The 24593-nt window shown below is 38.8% G+C and overlaps 1 protein-coding gene across 5 annotated transcripts; it reads right to left on the bottom strand.

Annotated features, from left to right (window-relative positions):
• Positions 1-75: 75 nt before the first annotated feature.
• On the bottom strand, positions 76-24590 carry LOC124123529. 5 transcript variants are annotated; one of them, XM_048401767.1, is made up of 13 exons: positions 24438-24571; positions 22751-23840; positions 22525-22720; positions 21289-21845; positions 16021-16114; positions 15694-15791; positions 14480-14513; positions 6332-6459; positions 5573-5736; positions 3632-3699; positions 2551-2846; positions 1549-1682; positions 76-360 (listed from the first exon to the last, which is right to left on the bottom strand). In XM_048401767.1, exons 2-13 carry the CDS (start codon positions 23811-23813, stop codon positions 238-240), a joined length of 2955 nt encoding a protein of 984 aa, XP_048257724.1. In that variant the 5' UTR covers positions 23814-23840; positions 24438-24571; the 3' UTR covers positions 76-237. The 5 variants fall into 5 exon arrangements, with proteins under 5 accessions (XP_048257724.1, XP_048257723.1, XP_048257722.1 ...); XM_048401766.1 differs by having other exon boundaries at positions 22525-23840; positions 24457-24590; XM_048401765.1 differs by having other exon boundaries at positions 22525-23840; positions 24449-24576.
• Positions 24591-24593: the final 3 nt, after the last annotated feature.

Below are 24593 nucleotides of genomic sequence, written 5' to 3'. Positions count from 1 at the left end.
GTGTTGACTATATATTTTTTTTATGTCAAGATGAAAGAAATCCTTCATATGATGAAACAAATACAAAAAAAAAAATCAACGAATAAACTTTTAATAATATACTTTGTCTTGTTAATTCCTTTATTCATTGGTAATTTGAGAACAGCGGTACACCGATCATGCTGATCACTCTCTTCATGCAACAGTGGGGCACCCTGGATCATCTGATCACAGCACGACTCAGCATGTCAGACAGCATCACTTCTGGTGACTTCTGAACACAGCACCAGGTCGCTTCATCTTCCTGTCCTTAAAGTTAGTCTTCCAAGACCCGATACTCCTGGTTAAGTTGTCACAATATGGCTTCGCCTCATCAGTTTTCTGAATTGAAAGCAGATGAAAAACAGGCGTTTCCAAGCACATGAAAAACCTATTCATTTATGGCCACTGCAAAACAACTAATAACGAGAACAAGTTGAGAAAAGCAAACAAACTGCACTTAAATACAGACTGTGCTGGTTTAGTTAACGTAAGAAAAAAACATACTGAGCTTCCAATCTTTATTGACTTAAACCTAATCATGCAGCATGGTTAGCTAAAACTCCATTAACCATAACACAAAACATAACGTAGCTTAATGAATTTATCATGGCAAACACTTGTAGTATAAACTGAAGCAGTCCCTTGACCATCATTTCTCAAAGTCCCCAGAAACCATCATATAGACCTCAAGGCATTTTTCTAGTTTATTAGATCCGAATATTTTTGATAAAAATTCAACGTAAGTAGTCGAAATAAAGAAATTTTCAACTTCCAGATTAGTGCTGTCACTAATGAATGAAAAACAAACAAGTCATAGAGATGCCAAAAGATTCATTTATTTTGTTAGAAAAAAGATTTTTATATGTATGTATTCACCATTTTTTACTAACAGCAGTGATTAAAGTCTTGTGTTTTTTGTCTTTTCACCTAACCGTGATTGAGTTGGCCAAAATAGTTCAGTCTTATTTTTTTTATATATACTATTAGATTTTCGGTCTGGTAAACCATCTAAAAAGAATAAAAGGCCCAGTGTATGCTTAGAGCATGAGCAATCTCATTTAAATCAGATCCCAGTTCTCGTTACCGCTAAACAAAGGACATCCCATTAGGGGTCACGTCCTTTCATCCGACCAATCAGAGCATCGCTTACCAGATTATGAAAGTGACAGTCGGAATGTGATTTCTAATCATGCAACCTCGAAAACTTTAACTCCGAACGATAGTTACGGGTTTAACGACTGAATCCATACAATCTAGACCATCTATTAGCCATTCCAGACTGTTCTTTTGTTCAGGTTTCAAATTTATAATCAAGAATTTGTCAAAATATGTTTCGAAGCGTAGTCGCTAATTTGAAATTAGTGCCGTAAAGCATGAGAAAGCTGCCTTCTGATTGGTCATTCAATTGGTCGGTCAAAGTTCGCGCAAGGTCGGTCTGACATGACCCGTAATGGGATGTCCTCAGATCATTGTTTAGCTGTAGCGAGAACTAAGATCTGGTTTTAATGAGATGCATGCTTCACCTACCTGTTGCCTGGTGACTTGATCTGGCAGAGTCACTGACCCCTTCACAAGGACGTTGACCTTGCCCAGCTCATCTTGTGTCAAGGGCGTGACAATGTAGAACAGCTTTGTCTTGGGGTCAATACCTCTCACAAGACCTGTGAATAATTATAATAAAGTTGAGATAAAACGAGTGAGTGAGTTGAGTTTATCACCGCTTTAAACAATATTCCAGTTATATCACGGCATGTCAGCTTAATGCAGGAGGAAAGCTACAGTGATGCACGGGTTTGTGCTGACAAACCTTGAAACAATGTCTCAGAAAGAGCATATATTCTTAAATACAAGACCAACTACAGAATAAAAACCTTTCGAGCCCCCTTACACTCAACATCCGCTGTTGAGTCATTTATTAATTCAATAGCATGCCTTTAGTAAAGACTTTCAGGTTATGCCCTGTTGTACTTGACTCATTGTTAGGAAGTCTCCCAAGGTACACTAGAAATGTAGTCTTTCATATATTTATCTGGCCACACCAACTAAATAATTTTTTTACAGATCTGACGGTCACTTTTTAGCCATCTTAGTTTGTCTATTTTTGGAAAAGATTGTGTCACAGCCATCATCTGAAAATCTACAATGGCATTACCCTCTCCTCTCCAGCCTCAAAACAAGATATGTTAATTAAAGAAAGACACAAGAATGAAGGCTTGGGGTAGGCCATGTGCGTCACAAATGGACTGTTCAAGAGATGTGTTTCATGTTTCTGTATTTGTTAGCTGTGTTTCCACTTTTTCTTTGAAAAATGAAACTGCAATTTGCAAGCCAGGATAAGTATCAAAATTTATCAATTTTGTTTTACAAAAACTTAAATACATGTAGTGTTTATCATGTTTTCTACAACCTTCTGGCAACTTGGGGATAACAATCTGTAAAACAAGAATTTGAAATTGTATGGCCTCAGAAAAACAGTTAAGTCAAACCTAAGGATGTGTACCATGTCCAAAATGGCTACAGATATCTTACCTAAACCGAGACACTGGCATACAGGGAGTGTTTTCAGCAGTCTCGGCTTCAAGTCTCCAGTGACCTTGACCTCTGGTAGGGTCGCAACACACAATCCAACAATGCCTCCGTTCAGCACCAGCAGCATCTTTGACGGCCTCAGCCCAGCAGCATCACACACATAAACTGCGACAGCAGTCCAGGGCACGGTGTATGGAGTGAGAGACAGGAGGGACTGGCTGGGTTTGAGGGAGTCACAGAAGTAGGACAGGAGGGTCACATTGCGATGGTCAGCTGCTGTCCACGTGATGAACTTCCTGGGAAGCACACATTTTGTGGGGAAATGTGAGAATAATGTCACATAATCACATCTTACTAACATGAGAGTGATTGTCATGCTGCAACCATGATATTACAAAGCTGTTAGTAAATTATCGAATGTGGTCAGGAAATCCGGTGGATCAAAGCGTGAGCCAGAGAGGATGCACTGTACCCAAGTCATGGAGTGATCAAAATACATAGAGGAACCAACACAGGTTGACATGGAAGGTATCTGACAAAAAGGGAGATGAACTCACCCTACACAGACAGACAGACAGACAGACACACCACACACACACTCACACAGAGCAATCGATCAGTTGCCCACACACTGCAACCACATGACCATCCTGTAGTCTGCTCTTACAACAAGCATGTGGAACGGAGGACCTAGTCTCCCTCAGAATGTTCACAGCGAAGGACCTTACACAATTCCATGTTCATATCAGCCATTACATTTGTTGACATTGATATTGAAGTCATTTTGCAAGTTTGCAAGGAATCTCTAGAGTATATTATGTGATATTGTGCAATGTTATAAAAAATCATCATCAATGGTATGTCATAACATATTAAAAGCCTGTTATTTAAGCAACACCCAATCACATGCAAAAATACAGAACAAAGAAAGCTAGAGATAATTAATTAGGGGGGAATTTGATGTGTGCTTTGTCTTCACTACAAAAAAAATTCCCTGAAGTAATTATGATCCCTAACTTTTTTTGTTCAGTATGAGTGTTGCAAAACATGCACATCTGACAACAACTAGTAAAACACTCACTGATGCATCTTCATGACTGGCGTCTGCAAAACACACAACTCGTGCTCGTCTGCTACCACCTCCTGCTGCTATAAAACAAGGCATCACATCTGAGTTATGTAAATAAGGCAACACAGCAAATAGTTTCATTAGTTCAATATCTGGACCTGGTTGTATGAAAACATTAACGAATGAGTTTATTAAAGTGAATTCATGTGATAAGATATGTGACAATGTACCTATCAATGATATGAGGCATTTTGCATTTGCGACAGAGATGGCCATATCAAAGACCCATATTACAAGCCCTGCCGGGCTGATATAGCTTGTCAGTTCATTTAGAATCGATATCAGCCAGAGTGGTAAGAAATTGGAGTTGCCGTATTCGACGTAATAAGCGCCCCGCTCTAATAAGCCCCCACTGCAATATTTGCTAATATATTGGCTAGTGAACAATCCCAATTAGCACCCCTTCCGATTAATCAATGTACACAAGACTTATTTATTCGCGTATAATACACACTCGTGTGTTATATCATATGCATTCTTAATTATGGGCAATTAAATTCTGGAAAAATATATCTGTCGCATATGAACATTTCAGTCTGTCAGCAAAAACCAAGAAATTTACCTTTCAACTCTGTTTTTTCCACCAAAATAATATTCTAATAAGAGCCCCCTATTTCTAATATTGAGAGTGCCCTGGGCGCTTATTATGTCGAATACGGTACGTCCCTTTGACCACTGTCTGCTCAGCTAGCTTTCCCATGTCAATGTCTTCCAAACAAGGCGAAAATGTATTGCATTCAATTGCATATACCGTATATCGCTGTGTATAAGGCGAGTTTTTCGTACCTAAAATGGGGGGGCTAAGAAGGGGGGTCGTCTTATACACGGAGTCAAAGATCTCACATTTTTTTCCAATGGCGATGTCAACCGGCGTCCGATAGCCAGCCCAGCATTTGACAATAAAACTTCGCATTTCGTCCTAAATAACTATTTCCATACATAAACATGATTTGTATCTCTTTTCCTTGAATAAAGTTTAATAATTTCTGCAAATAAAGTTGAAATGACCCTCGCCTCGATGCAGATTGTCAAACCACCTGACACGGTAAAACAATCAACATCCGTGAGCAGAGAGCCGGAAGTACCGGTAAGCATTTGCATATTGCACATGTGACCTAACATGTGATAACCGGTGAAGCTGAAATCAATTCCCGCTGTTTTTACAGTTGTATTAACAAGTGTTGGAGACGGTGTGTACAAGTGATTGTGGAATATACACGCTGAATGTGAAGCAAACATAAGCCTAGTTAGTTACAACATAGTTAATTGGCGATTAAATTACTCACCATTGTCTCTTATATGTTATTACTTCATAAATGAATTTTATTTTACGGGCACCAATTTGGTGTCGTACCGTGTAAACACGAAATGGCGACGTGTGCTGGAGTTACACACGCGACCTATCATTGTAGAAAAAAAACAACGCAAGATAAACAATTGCATATATAAGGTTTGTGTGCGCACTTGTGATGTGTGCGAAATACGCATCAGTCGGAAAGCGCATGTTAAATCTCCAAAGTAACTAACTAACTAACTAACTTGTGATGTCCGTGTGCGAAATACGCTACAGTTGGAAAGCGCACGTTAAATCTTCTATATCAGTCAGACTTGTGATGTGTTTCATTCCCGGTCGCCTTATACACGGAGTATAGGATTTTGGGTTGATTTTTAAGGCGTGTACAGGGGGGTCGTCTTATACGTGGGGTCGCCTTATACACAGCGATATACGGTAGATACATTTTACAATTTGATGTAATGGTATATGATGAAATGGTTATTATATGGGTTTTCATGTCATACCTCATATCAACCCTCTGGCTCTGGGTTGACATGGAGTATAATATAAAAACTACCAAAATTTAATAATACCCTCTAAATACACAGCACACCCACCATGTGACCTGTGGCCTGTCTGTTGTACAGCCAGCCCTGCTCGGCCATCTTGAAGTGTGGTGTGATGGGAGGGAAGTTGTCCAGGGGCTTGTAGGTGTCCATCTGGACCACGATGTCTGGGTTGGTGATGTGGAGGATGTCCACTAGCAGCTTCAGCCCAATACCTGACAAGAAAATACACTTCAGACATTTTCACAACGCCTATAACATGAGTGAGAAAACAAACCATTCATCATATTTTGGCTTCAAGGTAGCCTCTGATATGTTATCATGCCTAAAGCAACTAAGCATGGTTTGAGCAACTGGCCCATCCTGGAGCATTAATATCTCTCTAAGGATGTATAAGGGATGAGAGTGAGTGAGTGAGCTGGGTTTAACACCGTTTTGCGGTATATCAGCCACACTACGTTGTGTCAGCTTCATGTGGGAGGAAAGACCAAAGTGATGCAGGTCTTGGACATTGTCCACTTTTGTGAAAACCACAGTTGTGGTGCTGACAGGCCCAGAAACATAATCTGGGGGATTCTGGGAATCGAACTTAGGTACATAGGTACGACAATAGGTATGCAACTCTGCATAACAATTGTAAAGTCGTTGATGACTGGGACCCCCATCTCCTCCCAACAAACAAACAAATGGGCCATCTTTTGAACATCCTTCCATGCTGTAAACCAGGCCAAGGTCACCAATCTCCCTCTAGAGTGAGTGAGTGAGTGAGTGAGTGAGTCCCCACTGTTCACGAGTTACGATGTGAGTTACCTTTATTCCACCCCATGGTATTGATGATGAGAGGGTTGTCTCCCTTGTGTGCAGCGAACACATACTTCACACATTTCACGTACATCGACACATTTGCACCTGCTGAAACAGCTCCAAAGTAACACATTCTGGAAAACAGATACATTCCTCCCATTACAAAAGTAGAAGTGAGGTGATCAACCAACATTATGAAAACATGTGACTAGGGCTGGGACGGGTAACTCGGACACTCGGATCTGTACTTAGTAGGAACAAAGCTGAAAGATTTCTATTTATCTTATTTAATTTGAACAGTCAACCATTAAAGAAGCGTATTTTAGGACCTCTATGATTCCCTTGATATTAATGAACTATTACTGAGTTTGTGTAACAGCTGTCTTTAACCACAGGAACCCCAAATTCCACAGGAACCCCAAATTCTGAAAATCCCCAAACATACAAGTATCACATACAGTAAACAATGTTTATAACACCCTCATAATGAACTGACGGATATAACAAACTGCTTTTTGGTCCCATCCATTTGCTGTATATATGCTTATAACGAACTACAGTTATAACAAGCTAAAATAAATGGTCCCTTTGAGTGCGTTTTAACTGTAGTATACTGTAATACATTGTGCAATAATGACCTATAGGTAGAAGATGGCTTTAATGCTGCAGTTTAATGTGTGTGTGTGTTTGCACTAGTCAGGACTAATGCTGATTTTATAGTGCCAGCCCACTGAGATACCATGATGTGGTGTAACATGAATACCCCACTCAGACACAGTAAACTGACTCCGAGCCAACCAGTCCTTGTTATAGGCCTTTAAAGCTGAGCACCAGACAGGGTAACAACAAGTACCATCTTTTAACGTTTTTAAGAAGTTCTGTACATGATGTACTTGGAGCTTACTGGCAGATCGGTCTAGAAGTTAGCCAGTAGATCTTCTTGGAGTGTGACGCTTAATACGGCAACTACAGTACAGTGATATTTTTCATATAAATAGATGTGAGCGAGGTGCATACTCTCTAATCATTGCATTTCACTCCTGGCGTTTAAACATTTGTTTGTCTGTTGCTTAACAGTCCACTAGCAATGCCCCAACTAAATGAAGGTAGCCTGTCAATAATCAGGTCTGGACAATCAAGTGATAAACAGTGTGACCATTACTGACCAACAATCCACACCTTCAGAGTACGACGACACACAATCAACCAAGTCACCAAGTCTGACTACCCCGTCCATTTAATCACATACTACAACCAGCATAGGTTGCTGCGGACCAGTTCTAACCTGAAATCCCCACAGATGGACCATATATCCTGATACTGTAAACTTAGTAAAATCTAAATATTTTTTACATTTGTATACTTATCCTGCATTACTCCTTAATGCATTCACTGCTTACTTACGACAACTAGAAGGACAGCGCTGCGAAGGTCCTGGGTGAAGAAATAAAGTTGTTGTTCTCAAGTCCCAATCAGTGGCCTTCCGTCGCTGTCCTGTGACCTTGATGACACCTAAGGTCATCTTCACATCACTGCCTGTCGCCCAAGCTCTTAGAAAAACATACTTTTGAGGTTTCTGAAGCCAAAGTGGGGAGGCAAGTCTAACGACGGGTGGGCCTTAAGCGTAGTAATGCAGGATAAGTATACAAATGTAAAAAATATTTAGATTTTACTAAATTTTTTACTTATCCTGCATTACTCCTTAATGCATCTGTATCGGACGGTTTGGAGGTGGGTAAACCTTCAGAATACAGAAACCTCAATAATTCACACCCTGCAATACGACCCCATTGGTCGATAAACCGTGAAGCGGAAAAGTTCAGACAAAAACGCCATTACGGTAGGGTTGTTCAAAAATCAAAAACATTGAACATAGGAATTAAAGAGAAATTCCCTATACACGCTTAGTAATAAAGAAAATAATAGCTATTCAGCTAATTCTTTACTTACTGCGTCATAGAGCCGTCGCTGACAAACAAGATTGTCTAATATTCTTCCACTGGTGGCGACTGAGTGACTGCACATGGAAGTTGACTGGCTCTGTATAGGGCGAGTTCATTATTTGCGTCAGTGGTTGGCAATCTGCAGGATAACAACCAGAGGGCCAAACTTCGAACGTCTTCGACATCCTCGAGAGTCACAACGCGAAGGTTATGACTAACGAAAATATGTGTCGAATCTCCAGAAATATCCTTCCGTGATTGTTCCAAAACCACAATTGCCGTGTTGAGCCCTGGTAAGGCTGACACCTTGGGATCTTGAGGGTAATTCGCTCTCGGCGAGTTCCGTTTGATGATCTCGTAGGCCTGAAGGATTACTGCGCGTAACCATATAGATATGGTGTTTGCGATTATGCGACTAACTTCTGTCGTGGACGAACCACGCCTTGTCTTGGAGCGTCGAATGAAAACTCGAACTGCTCGCACCGAGCCCAGGAGAACTTCACCATGTACGATTCCCACAATAGTCGATATCGGTGGGATGGTGAAGAACGGTCGGGTTGGCCTGGTAGTAGATTTTAGCAATAAAATCCCAGCATAACCCTAGATGTCCCGTTCCGTGCGTCCCATGCTCAAAACGGATCCGGGTTGAGTCGATCACATGTAGTTCGCTCACCCGTACCGCCATTGCTAATGCCAAGAGAAACCATTGTTTCCTTGGTGATGTTCAAGCTCCTCACAGCGATAGCCCGTTCGCGGAGCTCTCTATACTATACCGAGAGTGTAACGAAGGTGTCACGCGCTGGGAAGGAGCTTGAAAATGAGGATGCAATGAGGGGCTCGAAGGGGGCCCTCGCAAACCTCGAAGTACCACGTTCAAGTCCCAATCAGGTGGCTGGAACTTGGCCTTCTGATCCTCAAACCTGAATGAGCATAATATGGCCTGTAGTTCCGTGACCTTAATCACACTGTGATTTTCCGGAAACGGCCAACACTAAGATAATTGCAGCCAATTACGTAGTAATGGTGCTACCTTCCAAGTGTTTTTGGGTACGCAATGTAGGAGGTATTCCTCTAGGAATTGTGACGCAATCGTAGGGTCTTGATTCTTTTCTTCCCTGTAAAAAGTCTCAAGTGATCCCCACTTGTCATAGTCGTCTCTGGGAGAGTAATGATGAACTAAAGCTATAGCTTTGCTGCCCGTGTCGAAATAACCCTTCGCACTTAAACGCCTTTTAATGACGAACCATGCGTGCAGACGTTGGGTGAGGCAATTTTCTGTTGAGGGTGGATGAGTAGGTTGGACCACTGTGAGAGGGGAAGTGAATCGTTTTAGATTTTTCCGAGCTTGACGAACTACCCTCTCGCCGGTTACCATGGTGCGACCAAAGGAGAGATCGAGATACCTTGTCTCCTTGATCCCCTGTAGCACCTTGGGAAGTAAAAGTGGTGGCAGAAGAGTTTTAGTTCTTTGCCCTTCCCAAGTGATACTGAACTCGTCCACCGCCCAAGTCTGCGGATCCGGCAACGGGGAGATATACGTCATGAGTTGGTGGCCTAGGCAAGTAATAAACAAGTCAATGTTTGGTTGCCTGAATTCCTGAAGCAGTAACTGGAATGCTTCTGTGAGAAATTTCCACTCAGTGGGAGCCACCCTGTCTGGACGTGATAAAGTATCGGCCAGTATGTTTCTACATCCGGGGATGTGCTGAACTATGAACCTTAGTCACAGCCGATCCACTAGATGGAAGAAATCTGAATGTCCTTAGAAGTGGAGAGTGGGAGTGTGTTGTTCCCCGATTGCACAGGCACCACACCGCAGTGCTGTTGTCTGTGGATATAGCGAGTCGGGCTAACTGTAGTTGATTCTGCCAATGTGATATAGCCAGAATTAAAGCTTCCAACTCCAAGTTGTTTATGTGCCACTTCCATTGTGCGCCGGGCCATAGCCCTGAGCTTATCTGGTCTTGTAAGTGAAGACTCCACCCCTGAAAGGGGACGTCCACAAACAGGTGTGTATTCGGGGAAAACCCGAATAAACAGACTCCGCAGACATTCAGCGCCACAAATTGAGGCAAGGCTCTAGCTTAGTTGGTAGAGTGATGGCCTTGAGTGGATCCTGACTCCTGATGTAAGGGTTCAGGAAAAAATTGAATTGGTCGCTGTTGTAAGCGGCCCATGCTAGTTAACTCCTGTGCCGAGGTGATTAACCCTAGCAACACTTGCCACTGGCGAAGTGTGTGTGGTTGGTGTAGAGTAGATGACAAAAGAAGTAGAAACTTGTGCCATCTGTCCCTTGGTACAGATAGGATATCCTGGTCTGTCTTAAACAGGTCTCCTATGAACTGAAGTCAATAGGAAGGAGAATACTCCCGACTTCGCCTCGTTGATTGTCTATCCCAGTTTTTGACATGTGTTGATGATACAGTAGATCGCCCTCCATCTACGACTCGAACCAAGTGTTCGTCACGTGTAGATAGTTATTGGCTTCATTACTCCTGTAAATAGCCATAAGTGTCACTGACATGTCAAATGGGAAATACTACCATTGGTAGTGAACCCCAATGAACTGGACCTGAAAAGTCTACGGTTGGGATGGATAGTCGAGACTGATGAAGAATCAAACGTTCGTTGAACACAGAGATTGTGGATCATTCTCATCTTGTCTGGGTCCTTCATGAGTACCAGGTAGGTGTGAGGATAAAACCCCGGAGTAAAGACTGGGTTGTGAACCCACTCTACAGCTCTTCTTACCAACAGTATGTCTATGTTGGATTTTCCCAATCAAACTGTGGTCAACGGTGGGGTTAACTCTACCCTTATACGGACACCATGATATAGTGCGATAAGTACGAAATCGTCCTTGAGACTTGTCTCTGCCACTCCCTTTCTGAGTAAGGGAATGCTGGTCTTCCCTGAGAAACGCGCGTCTAGGCTTATAATTCCCTGACTTGGACTTTCCAAGCTTTTTGGGAACTTGACGTGTGTGTCTGCGATCTGTTCGTTGAACAGGGGAGTAGATGATCAAGGTTGACGTAATAGACTGCCCTTGAAACCAGCATCTCAGTTGGAAACGCTATAAAGTCTTGGGTGTAACGGTAATCACCGTCAGAACGGTCTCAAGATGAATTTTCCTGTGGTCAAACTGACGCTGTAGGAAAAACACCATAGTTTGGAAGTGATCTAATCAGATAGGGTTATCCTCTAATAGATTCTGATCCACTGCAAACATTGACGATATTGGTCGCTTAAATCACGGAGCAAATGTGAGTTTTGGAGGAGGCTTCCTCCAATGACCTCGTGGTGTCCCTCTTATTTACCCTGTTATCAGGGGAGGGCGTTACTGACACGAGATGGTCTGCTTCCCAATCGGGTATATGTGCTAAGCTGATCATGTGCCGGTTACGTAACCGAGTACACTGTAAGCCTTGGGCTAACGTCATTGTAGAGACCTTGATTGATACGCAGACGCTGCGCTCAGCGCAGGTCTGGAATGTTGGAACAGCGCTAAGCTGATCGTGCGACGTTTGTGTAATAGGAGCGCTTTGGGTAGCAGTCAGACGCTGCGCTCGGCACAGGTCTATGCTGGATATGTTGGAACAGCGCTAAGCTGATCGTGCGTCACTGGCGTGATAGGAGCGCTTGGGTATCAGTCAGACGCTACGCTCGGCGCAGGTCTATGCTGGATATGTTGGAACAGCGCTAAGCTGATCGTGCGCCGCTTGCGTAATAGAAGTGCTTGGGTTGTAGTCAAGTGCTGCGCTCGGCGCAGATAAATCAGACACAAAGCTCAAAAGTATTGACTGGATCAAGGCTTGCGTCTAATCTACCCCCATCATAGCATCTCGATACGCTGGTGCTGGTGCTGTCGCCGACGTCACAGATTATCATACATGTATCTGGAAGTGTCCGGCGGCTGAAAAAATAGGAGCAGTTACGATACTCACAAAATCCTCCGGTATTGTTGATTTCGGTGGATGGTGTACTTCTGCAATCACAGTCGTCATAATACCTGCCGATAATAACGGTTGGGTGGTAATGACAGAACCATATGTCATTCGCTATTCTGCGATAGTAACATTCCTCTCGTCTCACGACGGAATAACTGCAAAATATGATTGTGAGTAATCTGCTTTTATATAGTAAACTCGTTGGATTAGAGATTTACATAAAAATTACATTTTGAATTTTGGCGAGCACATCTACGTGCATGCCTATGACCGTGGATAAAGAGCTTTGGGCGATTATTCCACGACAATATGTACACCGAGCAAACATAATTATGTTACGCAATTAAACCATTGAAGAAATGGTACTGGAAGAATGCCGTAGAAATGAACAGTAATCTATCGGCAAAAATACGAATTGCAAGGGTATACAATATTTTTATATACGCAATTCAATGTAAACCAAGGCTATTTACATTTAGAGATTGGAGAGCACATCCGCGCGCAAACCAACCAATCGTGGATCATAATCTTGTAAGGTTTTTTCCACGACAATTAGTAAAATGCTCAAAGGTATGTTACGCAATGAAACCCTTGTTGATGAGATAATACTGGAAGAGTGCCGAAGAATTTGAACACTAATCTATCGGCAAATTTATGAGTTGCAAGGATATACAATATTTTTGTATGCGCAACCCAATGTAAACCAAGGGTATTTATATTTTCATTTAGGGTTTGGAGAGCACATCTGCGCGCAAACCAAACAACGTGGATGATAATCTTTGTAAGATTTTTCCCACAATTAATACCACGCTCAATCATAAGTTACACAATTACATATATATATGTATATTCAATGTCTGTACATATAGAGTAGGGAAAGGGCCACCTAAGTTGGATAACTTTTGCCCAATCCCGTTGACCATATATGTCAATAAAATATGTTTAAAACAAACACAATTACGCCATTGTTGATGAGGCGGTACTGGAAGAATGCCATAGAATTGAACAATAATCTATCGGCAAAAACTACGAGTTGCAAGAGTATACAATAGTTCATATACGCAACTCAATGTAAAACCAAAAATACCAACAAAAAACTATTTAATCGCATACACATAGGTACGCAATAAAAGAATTGTTGATGAAGCGGGACTGGAAGAAAGCCGTAGATTTGATATTAATCTATCGGCAACCATATTTTTAACGAGTTGAAAAAGTATACAATAATTTTAGTATACGCAACTCACTGTTACGCCAAAGCTAGTAATATTTAAGAACATAAGAATATGTTATACATACGTAGCTGAGAATTGTAAACAATATGACTACCTTGGCAGGCAAACGATTGTAACACAATTCAAAATGGCGGCGAACAACAATATTTTGGCGGGAAAAAAGACAAGCGTCTTTTCACGCCTAATTAATTCACATAAAACTACACAACATGGTGAAAGTAATATGAAAAGAATACATCACCCATCGCAGATCAATTTTTAAGATTGTAGACAAACTGAAGGTCTAAAATTAATCCAAAAGGAGAGCTCCGCTTGGACACGTCCTAGCTGTGCTGCGACAAGCAGTGATGTGAAGATGACCTTAGGTGTCATCAAGGTCACAGGACAGCGACGGAAGGCCACTGATTGGGACTTGAGAACAACAACTTTATTTCTTCACCCAGGACCTTCGAAGCGCTGTCCTTCTAGTTGTCGTAAGTAAGCAGTGAATGCATTAAGGAGTAATGCAGGATAAGTAAAAAATTATGGTTATAACAAACTCAAAGGGACCACTAATATTAAATCATTATAACCGTAGTTCATTATAAGCATATGTACAGCATATATATAAGAAATGGTCAAGACCAAACAATACATTCATTATACCCATCTGTTCTTTATAAAACATGGTTTCCTGTATATAGAGGGGTGTTAGAAAGTTACTAATGCATAGTCAGCAGCCTGTGTATCAAATTTCTAGTGAGCAGTTTTCTACCGCACTCAGTAATATTCCAGATATATGACTGCGATCTGTAAATAATCCAGTCTGGACCAGACAATCAAGTGATTGATATAATGAGCATCGATCCACACAATTGGGATACGATGACATGCATCAACCAAGTCAGCGAGTCTGACCAGCCGATCCCGTTAGTCGCCTCTTACTACAAGCATAGTCGCCTTTTACGGCAAGCATGGGTTGCTGAAGACCTATTCTACCCCGGATATTCCGGGTCCAAATATCTTATGACCAGTTTTGATCCCACTCACCTTTCTGCCTTTCTAACATGAGTAAACGGTGGACCTTAAAATATAAAACATTTCTTATTATCTTTCAAAAAAGGAATATCTAAAATTGTCCTTATCATACTCATTTGGACAAGAGCAGTACAGTTGCACCAATACATAAAGCTGTGGAGTAATAACAGATAATTTCTTTGCTAATAATGGAAAATCTGTTCAATATGATCTAAAATTTATTTGTTTTGAAAAAAATTAAAAATTGTTGCTGTACCATAAGATCAAGTACTGCTGCAAACAGGTCCCTGTCAATGTAAAGGATGTTACTACAGCTACATTAACTGGAATGTTAACAAACAAGATCAGGCTGATAAAAGATTCATTTCATGATTGTTGAACGTCACACAGCAATATTCCAGCTGCATGGCCGGTACATAATGGAGTCTAGACCAGACAGTCCAGTAACTGATATGAGTAATCTTGCAAGCCGATCCATTTAGTCCTGAGACCAGAATAGGTTGATGAGGACAATGGCTGTGTTGGCACTCACTTATTAAGAAGCTTAGGCTTCCTGCTTGTGTTTACTGAATTGAGAAAAGGTTAAAACCTCGATGAGAATGTTCAGTAATAACATGCCATAGAATGAAATACTATTTCTAATGTGGGCCATTCCCTAATGGAGAAATCAGAAGCAAGAGGCTAGTTAATTCTATTTCCGGAATCAACACATCCAATTCAAACCATGATTGATATATATTTCTCTATAAATTGGCATAATGACCAAAAGTTGGGTCAGTTTCTCTTGTTTAAAACATTTCTGCATTCCTGGCTCAGAGTGAGTGAGTGAGTTGGGTTTAACGCCGCTTTTAACATTATTCCAGTTATATCACGGCGTGTCAGCTTAATGTGGGAGGAAAGCCCGAAGTGATGCAGGTTTCAGACGTCTACCACTTCAGTGAAACCCACGAGCACGGGTATGGTGCTCACAAACCTAGAAACATAATTGGGGCGAAACACAGGTTTCGGACCCAGAATCATAGGTTTCTGGCGTGTCCAAGGGACGCAACTCTGCACAGCGATTTGTGGCGCCTTAGACAACTGGGCCACCCGTGCCACCTCCTGGTTCAGAATCAATTGCAACAACAACATGACATTATCATAATGGTTTAACGTTGAGGTGCCAATGCTTAAAAATATATGGCTATTTCTCCAATAGCCTTAGTGAAATTGTCCTTGTCACCTACCAAGCACTGGCTCCGTCACATGATGTAGGGACATACAGCCAGGGGGAGAGAACTCTGTCTGGCCAATGTCCAGCTCCATGTACGAAACACCTTTGGACCTGAAATCATAGATGAGTGAGCGGCGAGTGTGTTGGGTTTAGCCCTACTTAGAATAATATTTTCATTAAAGGTGAGGTCAGGTGAAATGGATTGAAGAATATTGCATATTTAAGGTGACGTGCATGTCTGTGCATGTCTGCTTGTGCTACTTCTGACTAATGCCTGCTTTATTGTGCAAGCCCACTTTTTACCCTGATTACACAGAAAACCTCCATACACATTACTTACATGTTGAGAGTGGAGTTGATGAGGTGACGATTCAGTGTGGACTTGCCACTGTTCTTGCCTCCACACGTCAAAATGACCGGTGCCCGACCATCACCTGGGGTATCAAATTGTGTGCATCCATTTCAAATGGAAACAAAATGTCCCATCTCCCCAAACACAAAAGAGCCAAAAAGTGAGTTTTCCTTGTCCAACATTTTGCAACTGAACACTAACAGTTATATATAATTTCCACAGATATACCAAACAAAATTATTTAAATAGAAAATTCTAATACCAAAATATACCACTGAACCAATGCGTGGACATGGAAAGGAATTTCATCAAAATGAGACTGAGAATTAATATTTCTCACCATGATAACTTGATTTATACCTGTGTCGATACTGTATATCATGAAATTAACGAGAGAATGAAATTAAGGCAAAAATGTAAATGCCCTTACTTGCATTAATAAAGAGACCCATGCAGTAAACTATGGTTTTAACGAACTCGTAGGACCACTAATTTTAGTTCATTATAACTGTAGTTCATTATAAGCATACATACAGCAAATGGACGGGACCAAAATATAGTTCGCTATATCCATCAGTTTGTTATAAGTGTGTTTGTAATGATGGTAATAAACTTGGTTTACTGTATATATTTGTATATATCCATCAGTTTGTTATAAGTGTGTTTGTAATGATGGTAATAAACTTGGTTTACTGTATATATTTGTATATATCCATCAGTTTGTTATAAGTGTGTTTGTAATGATGGTAATAAACTTGGTTTACTGTATATATTTGTATATATCCATCAGTTTGTTATAAGTGTGTTTGTAATGATGGTAATAAACTTGGTTTACTGTATATATTTGTATATATCCATCAGTTTGTTATAAGTGTGTTTGTAATGATGGTAATAAACTTGGTTTACTGTATATATTTGTATATATCCATCAGTTTGTTATAAGTGTGTTTGTAATGATGGTAATAAACTTGGTTTACTGTATATATTTGTATATATCCATCAGTTTGTTATAAGTGTGTTTGTAATGATGGTAATAAACTTGGTTTACTGTATATTTTTGTATATATCCATCAGTTTGTTATAAGTGTGTTTGTAATGATGGTAATAAACTTGGTTTACTGTATATATTTGTATATATCCATCAGTTTGTTATACATGTTATAAGTGTGTTTGTAATGATGGTAATAAACTTGGTTTACTGTATATATTTGTATATATCCATCAGTTTGTTATACATGTTATAAGTGTGTTTGTAATGATGGTAATAAACTTGGTTTACTGTATATATTTGTATATATCCATCAGTTTGTTATAAGTGTGTTTGTAATGATGGTAATAAACTTGGTTTACTGTATATATTTGTATATATCCATCAGTTTGTTATAAGTGTGTTTGTAATGATGGTAATAAACTTGGTTTACTGTATATATTTGTATATATCCATCAGTTTGTTATACATGTTATAAGTGTGTTTGTAATGATGGTAATAAACTTGGTTTACTGTATATATTTGTATATATCCATCAGTTTGTTATAAGTGTGTTTGTAATGATGGTAATAAACTTGGTTTACTGTATATATTTGTATATATCCATCAGTTTGTTATAAGTGTGTTTGTAATGATGGTAATAAACTTGGTTTACTGTATATATTTGTATGTATCCATCAGTTTGTTATAAGTGTGTTTGTAATGATGGTAATAAACTTGGTTTACTGTATATATTTGTATATATCCATCAGTTTGTTATAAGTATGTTTGTAATGATGGTAATAAACTTGGTTTACTGTATATATTTGTATATATCCATCAGTTTGTTATAAGTGTGTTTGTAATAAACTTGGTTTACTGTATATATTTGTATATATCCATCAGTTTGTTATAAGTATGTTTGTAATGATGGTAATAAACTTGGTTTACTGTATATATTTGTATATATCCATCAGTTTGTTATAAGTGTGTTTGTAATAAACTTGGTTTACTGTATATATTTGTATATATCCATCAGTTTGTTATAAGTGTGTTTGTAATGATGGTAATAAACTTGGTTTACTGTATATATTTGTATATATCCATCAGTTTGTTATAAGTGTGTTTGTAATGATGGTAATAAACTTGGTTTACTGTATATATTTGTATGTATCCATCAGTTTGTTATAAGTGTGTTTGTAATGATGGTAATAAACTTGGTTTACTGTATATATTTGTATATATCCATCAGTTTGTTATAAGTGTGTTTGTAATGATGGTAATAAACTTGGTTTACTGTATATATTTGTATATATCCATCAGTTTGTTATAAGTGTGTTTGTAATGATGGTAATAAACTTGGTTTACTGTATATATTTGTATGTATCCATCAGTTTGTTATAAGTGTGTTTGTAATGATGGTAATAAACTTGGTTTACTGTATATATTTGTATATATCCATCAGTTTGTTATAAGTATGTTTGTAATGATGGTAATAAACTTGGTTTACTGTATATATTTGTATATATCCATCAGTTTGTTATAAGTGTGTTTGTAATAAACTTGGTTTACTGTATATATTTGTATATATCCATCAGTTTGTTATAAGTGTGTTTGTAATGATGGTAATAAACTTGGTTTACTGTATATATTTGTATATATCCATCAGTTTGTTATAAGTGTGTTTGTAATGATGGTAATAAACTTGGTTTACTGTATATATTTGTATATATCCATCAGTTTGTTATAAGTGTGTTTGTAATGATGGTAATAAACTTGGTTTACTGTATATATTTGTATGTATCCATCAGTTTGTTATAAGTGTGTTTGTAATGATGGTAATAAACTTGGTTTACTGTATATATTTGTATATATCCATCAGTTTGTTATAAGTATGTTTGTAATGATGGTAATAAACTTGGTTTACTGTATATATTTGTATATATATCCATCAGTTTGTTATAAGTGTGTTTGTAATGATGGTAATAAACTTGGTTTACTGTATATATTTGTATATATCCATCAGTTTGTTATAAGTGTGTTTGTAATGATGGTAATTAACTTGGTTTACTGTATATATTTGTATATATCCATCAGTTTGTTATAAGTGTGTTTGTAATGATGGTAATAAACTTGGTTTACTGTATATATTTGTATATATCCATCAGTTTGTTATAAGTGTGTTTGTAATGATGGTAATAAACTTGGTTTACTGTATATATTTGTATATATCCATCAGTTTGTTATAAGTGTGTTTGTAATAAACTTGGTTTACTGTATATATTTGTATATATCCATCAGTTTGTTATAAGTGTGTTTGTAATGATGGTAATAAACTTGGTTTACTGTATATATTTGTATATATCCATCAGTTTGTTATAAGTGTGTTTGTAATGATGGTAATAAACTTGGTTTACTGTATATATTTGTATATATCCATCAGTTTGTTATAAGTGTGTTTGTAATGATGGTAATAAACTTGGTTTACTGTATATATTTGTATATATCCATCAGTTTGTTATAAGTGTGTTTGTAATAAACTTGGTTTACTGTATATATTTGTATATATCCATCAGTTTGTTATAAGTGTGTTTGTAATGATGGTAATAAACTTGGTTTACTGTATATATTTGTATATATCCATCAGTTTGTTATAAGTGTGTTTGTAATGATGGTAATTAACTTGGTTTACTGTATATATTTGTATATATCCATCAGTTTGTTATAAGTGTGTTTGTAATGATGGTAATAAACTTGGTTTACTGTATATATTTGTATATATCCATCAGTTTGTTATAAGTGTGTTTGTAATGATGGTAATAAACTTGGTTTACTGTATATATTTGTATATATCCATCAGTTTGTTAAAAGTGTGTTTGTAATGATGGTAATAAGCTTGGTTTACTGTATATATTTGTATATATCCATCAGTTTGTTATAAGTGTGTTTGTAATGATGGTAATAAACTTGGTTTACTGTATATATTTGTATATATCCATCAGTTTGTTATAAGTGTGTTTGTAATGATGGTAATAAACTTGGTTTACTGTATATATTTGTATATATCCATCAGTTTGTTATAAGTATGTTTGTAATGATGGTAATAAACTTGGTTTACTGTATATATTTGTATATATCCATCAGTTTGTTATAAGTGTGTTTGTAATGATGGTAATAAACTTGGTTTACTGTATATATTTGTATATATCCATCAGTTTGTTATAAGTGTGTTTGTAATAAACTTGGTTTACTGTATATATTTGTATATATCCATCAGTTTGTTATAAGTGTGTTTGTAATGATGGTAATAAACTTGGTTTACTGTATATATTTGTATATATCCATCAGTTTGTTATAAGTGTGTTTGTAATGATGGTAATAAACTTGGTTTACTGTATATATTTGTATATATCCATCAGTTTGTTATAAGTGTGTTTGTAATGATGGTAATTAACTTGGTTTACTGTATATATTTGTATATATCCATCAGTTTGTTATAAGTGTGTTTGTAATAAACTTGGTTTACTGTATATATTTGTATATATCCATCAGTTTGTTATAAGTGTGTTTGTAATGATGGTAATAAACTTGGTTTACTGTATATATTTGTATATATCCATCAGTTTGTTATAAGTGTGTTTGTAATGATGGTAATAAACTTGGTTTACTGTATATATTTGGACATATTGGAGTGTTTTGTCATGTCAGGTTCACTGCACTTGGGCGCAAACAATGGACATACAGAACAAAGCTTACAATAAACAATGTGATTGAGAGCTGGAGCTAGATGTCAAGCGTGGTCAGTATTTTTACACAAGTTTATCATGCTGATATGACAGTCGCCAACCATATATGATGATGTCTTTGTTCTTGGTAACCATGTCAAAAAATCTTCTAATTACATGAAAAACCCAGCTCAACCACGTAGTTCGTTTGTTGTTTATTGCTGCACTCAGCAATGTTCTAGCTATATGATGGCAGTCTATAAACGATTGAGTCTGGACCAGACAATCCAGTGATTGACAACATGAGCATCGATCTACACAATTGGGATACAATGACATGCATCAAGCAAGTCAGCAAACCTGACCATCCAATCCCCTTAGTCTTTAAAGTTCAAAAGTAGGACTACTCACGTTAATTTCATGACGCATATTTGGCCAGGGGTCGACACTCACATTAACTTCATGACATACAGTATGCACATCAAACAAAAGATCACAGGTCATTAGGTCAGACAAACTTTACATGCAAACATCTCTCCTATCCACCATAAGGTCAACTCTTACCAGACTTATCTCCCCTTCCGATCATGACCTCCCAAAGGTCAAGAATCTGCTTGATGTCCTTGGACAGCTTGAGCCAAGGCCTCATCACATACTCTCGAGGAAATAGTCCCAACCCCAAAGGAAGTAGTTCCAGGTTATGGGGTAGTGGTTCTTCAGTCCTGATTGTAAACAGGCCATTGTATGGCGACATTGTTGAAATGTAATTGTGTGCTTCGGAATCTAAGGGACGCACAACGAAGGCGATGCTATGAATACCCTGGAATATTTTCAACTCATCTTTCACCTCTTGCACAGACTTGTTGGATCCAAATATAACAGAGACTTTTTCAGTGAGGTGTTTAAAATCAACTTGCCCTTGAGCTGTTTTTAACACATTATAACTGTTGCTGATAGGGGAGTAAACTCTGTATGAATTATCTGGTTGAAGTCTGTGTCCCATGATGATTATTTCCCCTGTTACCATGGTGATTGAAGCCTTGCCCTGGATGCAGAGCTCTAGTGGATGACCAAGTACCACCAGTGTTGCCTCCTGTTTGGGCACTGGAATAGAAACACATCTGAAACAAAATAGTAAAAAAATATATATGCATTTGCATTTGCATTTGTATATATATGTCTGCATGTACTAGTCTGGACTAATGCCAGTTTTATAGTGCTAGCCCACTGAGATACCATGCCTCAGTTTAACATGGATACCCAACTCAAACCAGTATGAATTCAGTCCTTGTTTTATCCCCTCAATGCCTAAGACCAGGCAGGGTAACAACAAGTTCTATCCTTTTAACATCTTTTGGTATAACACATCCGGGATCGAACCACCAACCATCAGCTCTTAGGTGAGACGCTCTATCCACTAGACCACAGAGGCAGAAAGTTTGTTGAAGGGGATATTGAGGACACACAAATACATTATGAATACCAGTCTGACATATGGATAACTCCAACAGTTCAGGCAAAAGAAATAGGAAAAGGTTGTCTGCTATACGCCATGGCACGTGACGGATCACCAAACCTGACCCAACATGCCCAAACTTTGGGGGCAGGGGGCACTACTGATGATGATGGTACTTCACTTCTCAGACAAAGCTATGATTACGAATAGGTCCAAGGTATTCATCAAAAAAGATTGGAGGTATCATTATATTAGACTGGTTGAAGTGGATAATCAAGGATGGGCCTCAGCATGCTTAGAAATAAAAAAGATATGATAAATATGTAAAGAGTTGAAAAACTTACTTTAATTCTCCTTGCATACCGGTAATGTCTTCCCCAGATGACTGAGCCATTTTCTTCCCAGCACCTTCCTGGGCTTTTTTGCCTCGTGTCGACTTCCTCCGGCTATCTTTCTCAGCTCCTCCCACCGCCTGGTCCCCGACTTCACTACCCTTGACTCGTGCCGACTTCCTCCGGCCATCTTGTTCAGCCCCTCCCATTCCCTGGTCCCTGACTTTGGTAGCCCGTACGCCGACCACAGGGTTCTGATCTTCACCTCTCAGCCTTGTAAGACTCTCTGCACAAGAATATCCAGAGTCATTGAGTACCGATGGATCTGTGTTGTCAGCTGGGCCTGGCTCATGGAACTGGAAGTCTGATGATCCAAATCCAAAGGTTCCACAATTACCGAGTTCTGTCTGATCAAGGCCAAAAACTCGGAACAAAGTCTCCTGCTGTTCAAGAGAATCCAAGATGTCTTCATCACTGGCACTATCACCATCATCATCAACTGAACTTTCTGACTCCGATTCTATGTCAGAGGTCTCCATCTTCTCTTTCTCATCACCATAGTAACGGTTACAGGCACTGTACGATTGCTCCTCCATAATCTCATCATCTGACTCAGAAAGTTCCTTTAGCTGTTTACGTCTTTCAGCTATCTCTTCCTTATTCAAAACAGTCTCTTTTAGCAGATGCTTTTGGTAATTTTTCCTCACAAAATCAGATTCAAATTTTGGCCTATTTCTCTGGTTATCTCCCCTTTGTCTGTTTTTCACACAGTCTTTGAGCTCGGCAGCATTATCACTGTTACCGTGGTCACCTTCTACCGGATTTTTAGCCGAACCATCCCGTATTCTTTTTCCAGTCTTCCTTTTCCCAATCATTTCTTTCCTTTTCCTATTCTTGTTAACATCAGTCTTTGCTATCTTTTCAGAGCCAGAAGGTGTTCCCTCAAGGAACATGATACTTGCATTATTTGCAGCTGTGATGAATGCTGTGTCACAAGATTTTTTACTTGGTTTACCATCTGTCTCTGAACCCTTTTCTTTGCTGCCATGTCCCCTAGGAGTTTCCTGTATGAAGCCTGGAGAAGATACTTGTGGGCTGCTGTTGTCAGCATCGGGAAGAGTTATCACAGTGACACTTTCTGAATGTGTTACACCCGTTAACAAAGTCTTGTCTTTTGATCCACTTTTCTTCTTTGCCTTTTTCTTTTCAACTTTTGACACTTTCTTAGATTTTGATTTTTTCTTGTTGGCTTTAGTCATTTTCTCCTTATGCACCATGAATGCTGAGACTTTCTTTGCCATGATTGAACGAGTGATGGGTCAAATTTCCTGAAAGGAGAGGTTAAATTTTTTTATCATCAAATCTGATACCCTTTTCAGAAAGCTACAATGGGACAGGATATATATTGTAGCATGTGTATGATATAAGTTGCTTGTGTTTGTTTGATTGTTGTCTAACAATGCAATTAGCAATATTTCAGCTATATGACAGCGGTCTGTAAATAAACAATCTGGACCAGAGAATCCAGTGATTGACATCATGAGCATTTCGATCTACGCAACTAGGATGCGATGACATGCATCAACCAAGTCAGCGAGTCACCAAATCCCCTTTATCGCTTATACGACAAGCATGGGTTACTGAAGACCATTTCTAACATGGATTTTCACGGGGCTCTACTTTGGTCCCCTTCGTATCATACATTCCTGCCAATTTCTGGCTACAGGGTTGATTTAAGAGTTTGAATGCAAATGCAGATAAAGTATACTTCAGGATAAGTCTCGTTTACGTTGCTTTCGAATATCGTTTGTGAATTACATGACATCTCGCATGACATTACTCAGTTTTCAAATCCGTTAGGTGATCGAAAACTGAACTTCGCATCGCAAATGACGACAAAGATTACTTAAGTAGTCTGCCCTTGCTTAGATTTTACCGATATACCGAGCCAAGATAATGCTACATGAATGTTTCAAGCAGGGAATGAAATGTAGCGAGGAGACCAGACGGCGTATATTGTTTCCCCAGAATCCCGGATTATTACTTCTTGCACGTGTTTTTGTTTACAGGAAGTTGGCAAA

The sequence above is a fragment of the Haliotis rufescens genome, unplaced genomic scaffold, assembly GCF_023055435.1.
Source record: "Haliotis rufescens isolate VD_foot unplaced genomic scaffold, xgHalRufe1.0.p SCAF_23, whole genome shotgun sequence".
NCBI classification, from domain to species: domain Eukaryota; kingdom Metazoa; phylum Mollusca; class Gastropoda; order Lepetellida; family Haliotidae; genus Haliotis; species Haliotis rufescens.
This window is presented reverse-complemented; position numbering and strand designations above follow the sequence as displayed.

Excerpts from the sequence above, each read along its gene's own strand:
- LOC124123529 (XM_048401766.1), bottom strand. The coding sequence starts at position 23,813 with ATGGCAAAGAAAGTCTCAGCATTCATGGTGCATAAGGAGAAAATGACT. Across the intron at positions 6,460-14,479 it reads CATGTTAGAAAGGCAGAAAG|AATGTGTTACTTTGGAGCTG; the intron begins GTGAGTGGGATC and ends TCTGTTTTCCAG. Across the intron at positions 361-1,548 it reads ATCAAGTCACCAGGCAACAG|AAAACTGATGAGGCGAAGCC; the intron begins GTAGGTGAAGCA and ends CTTTCAATTCAG.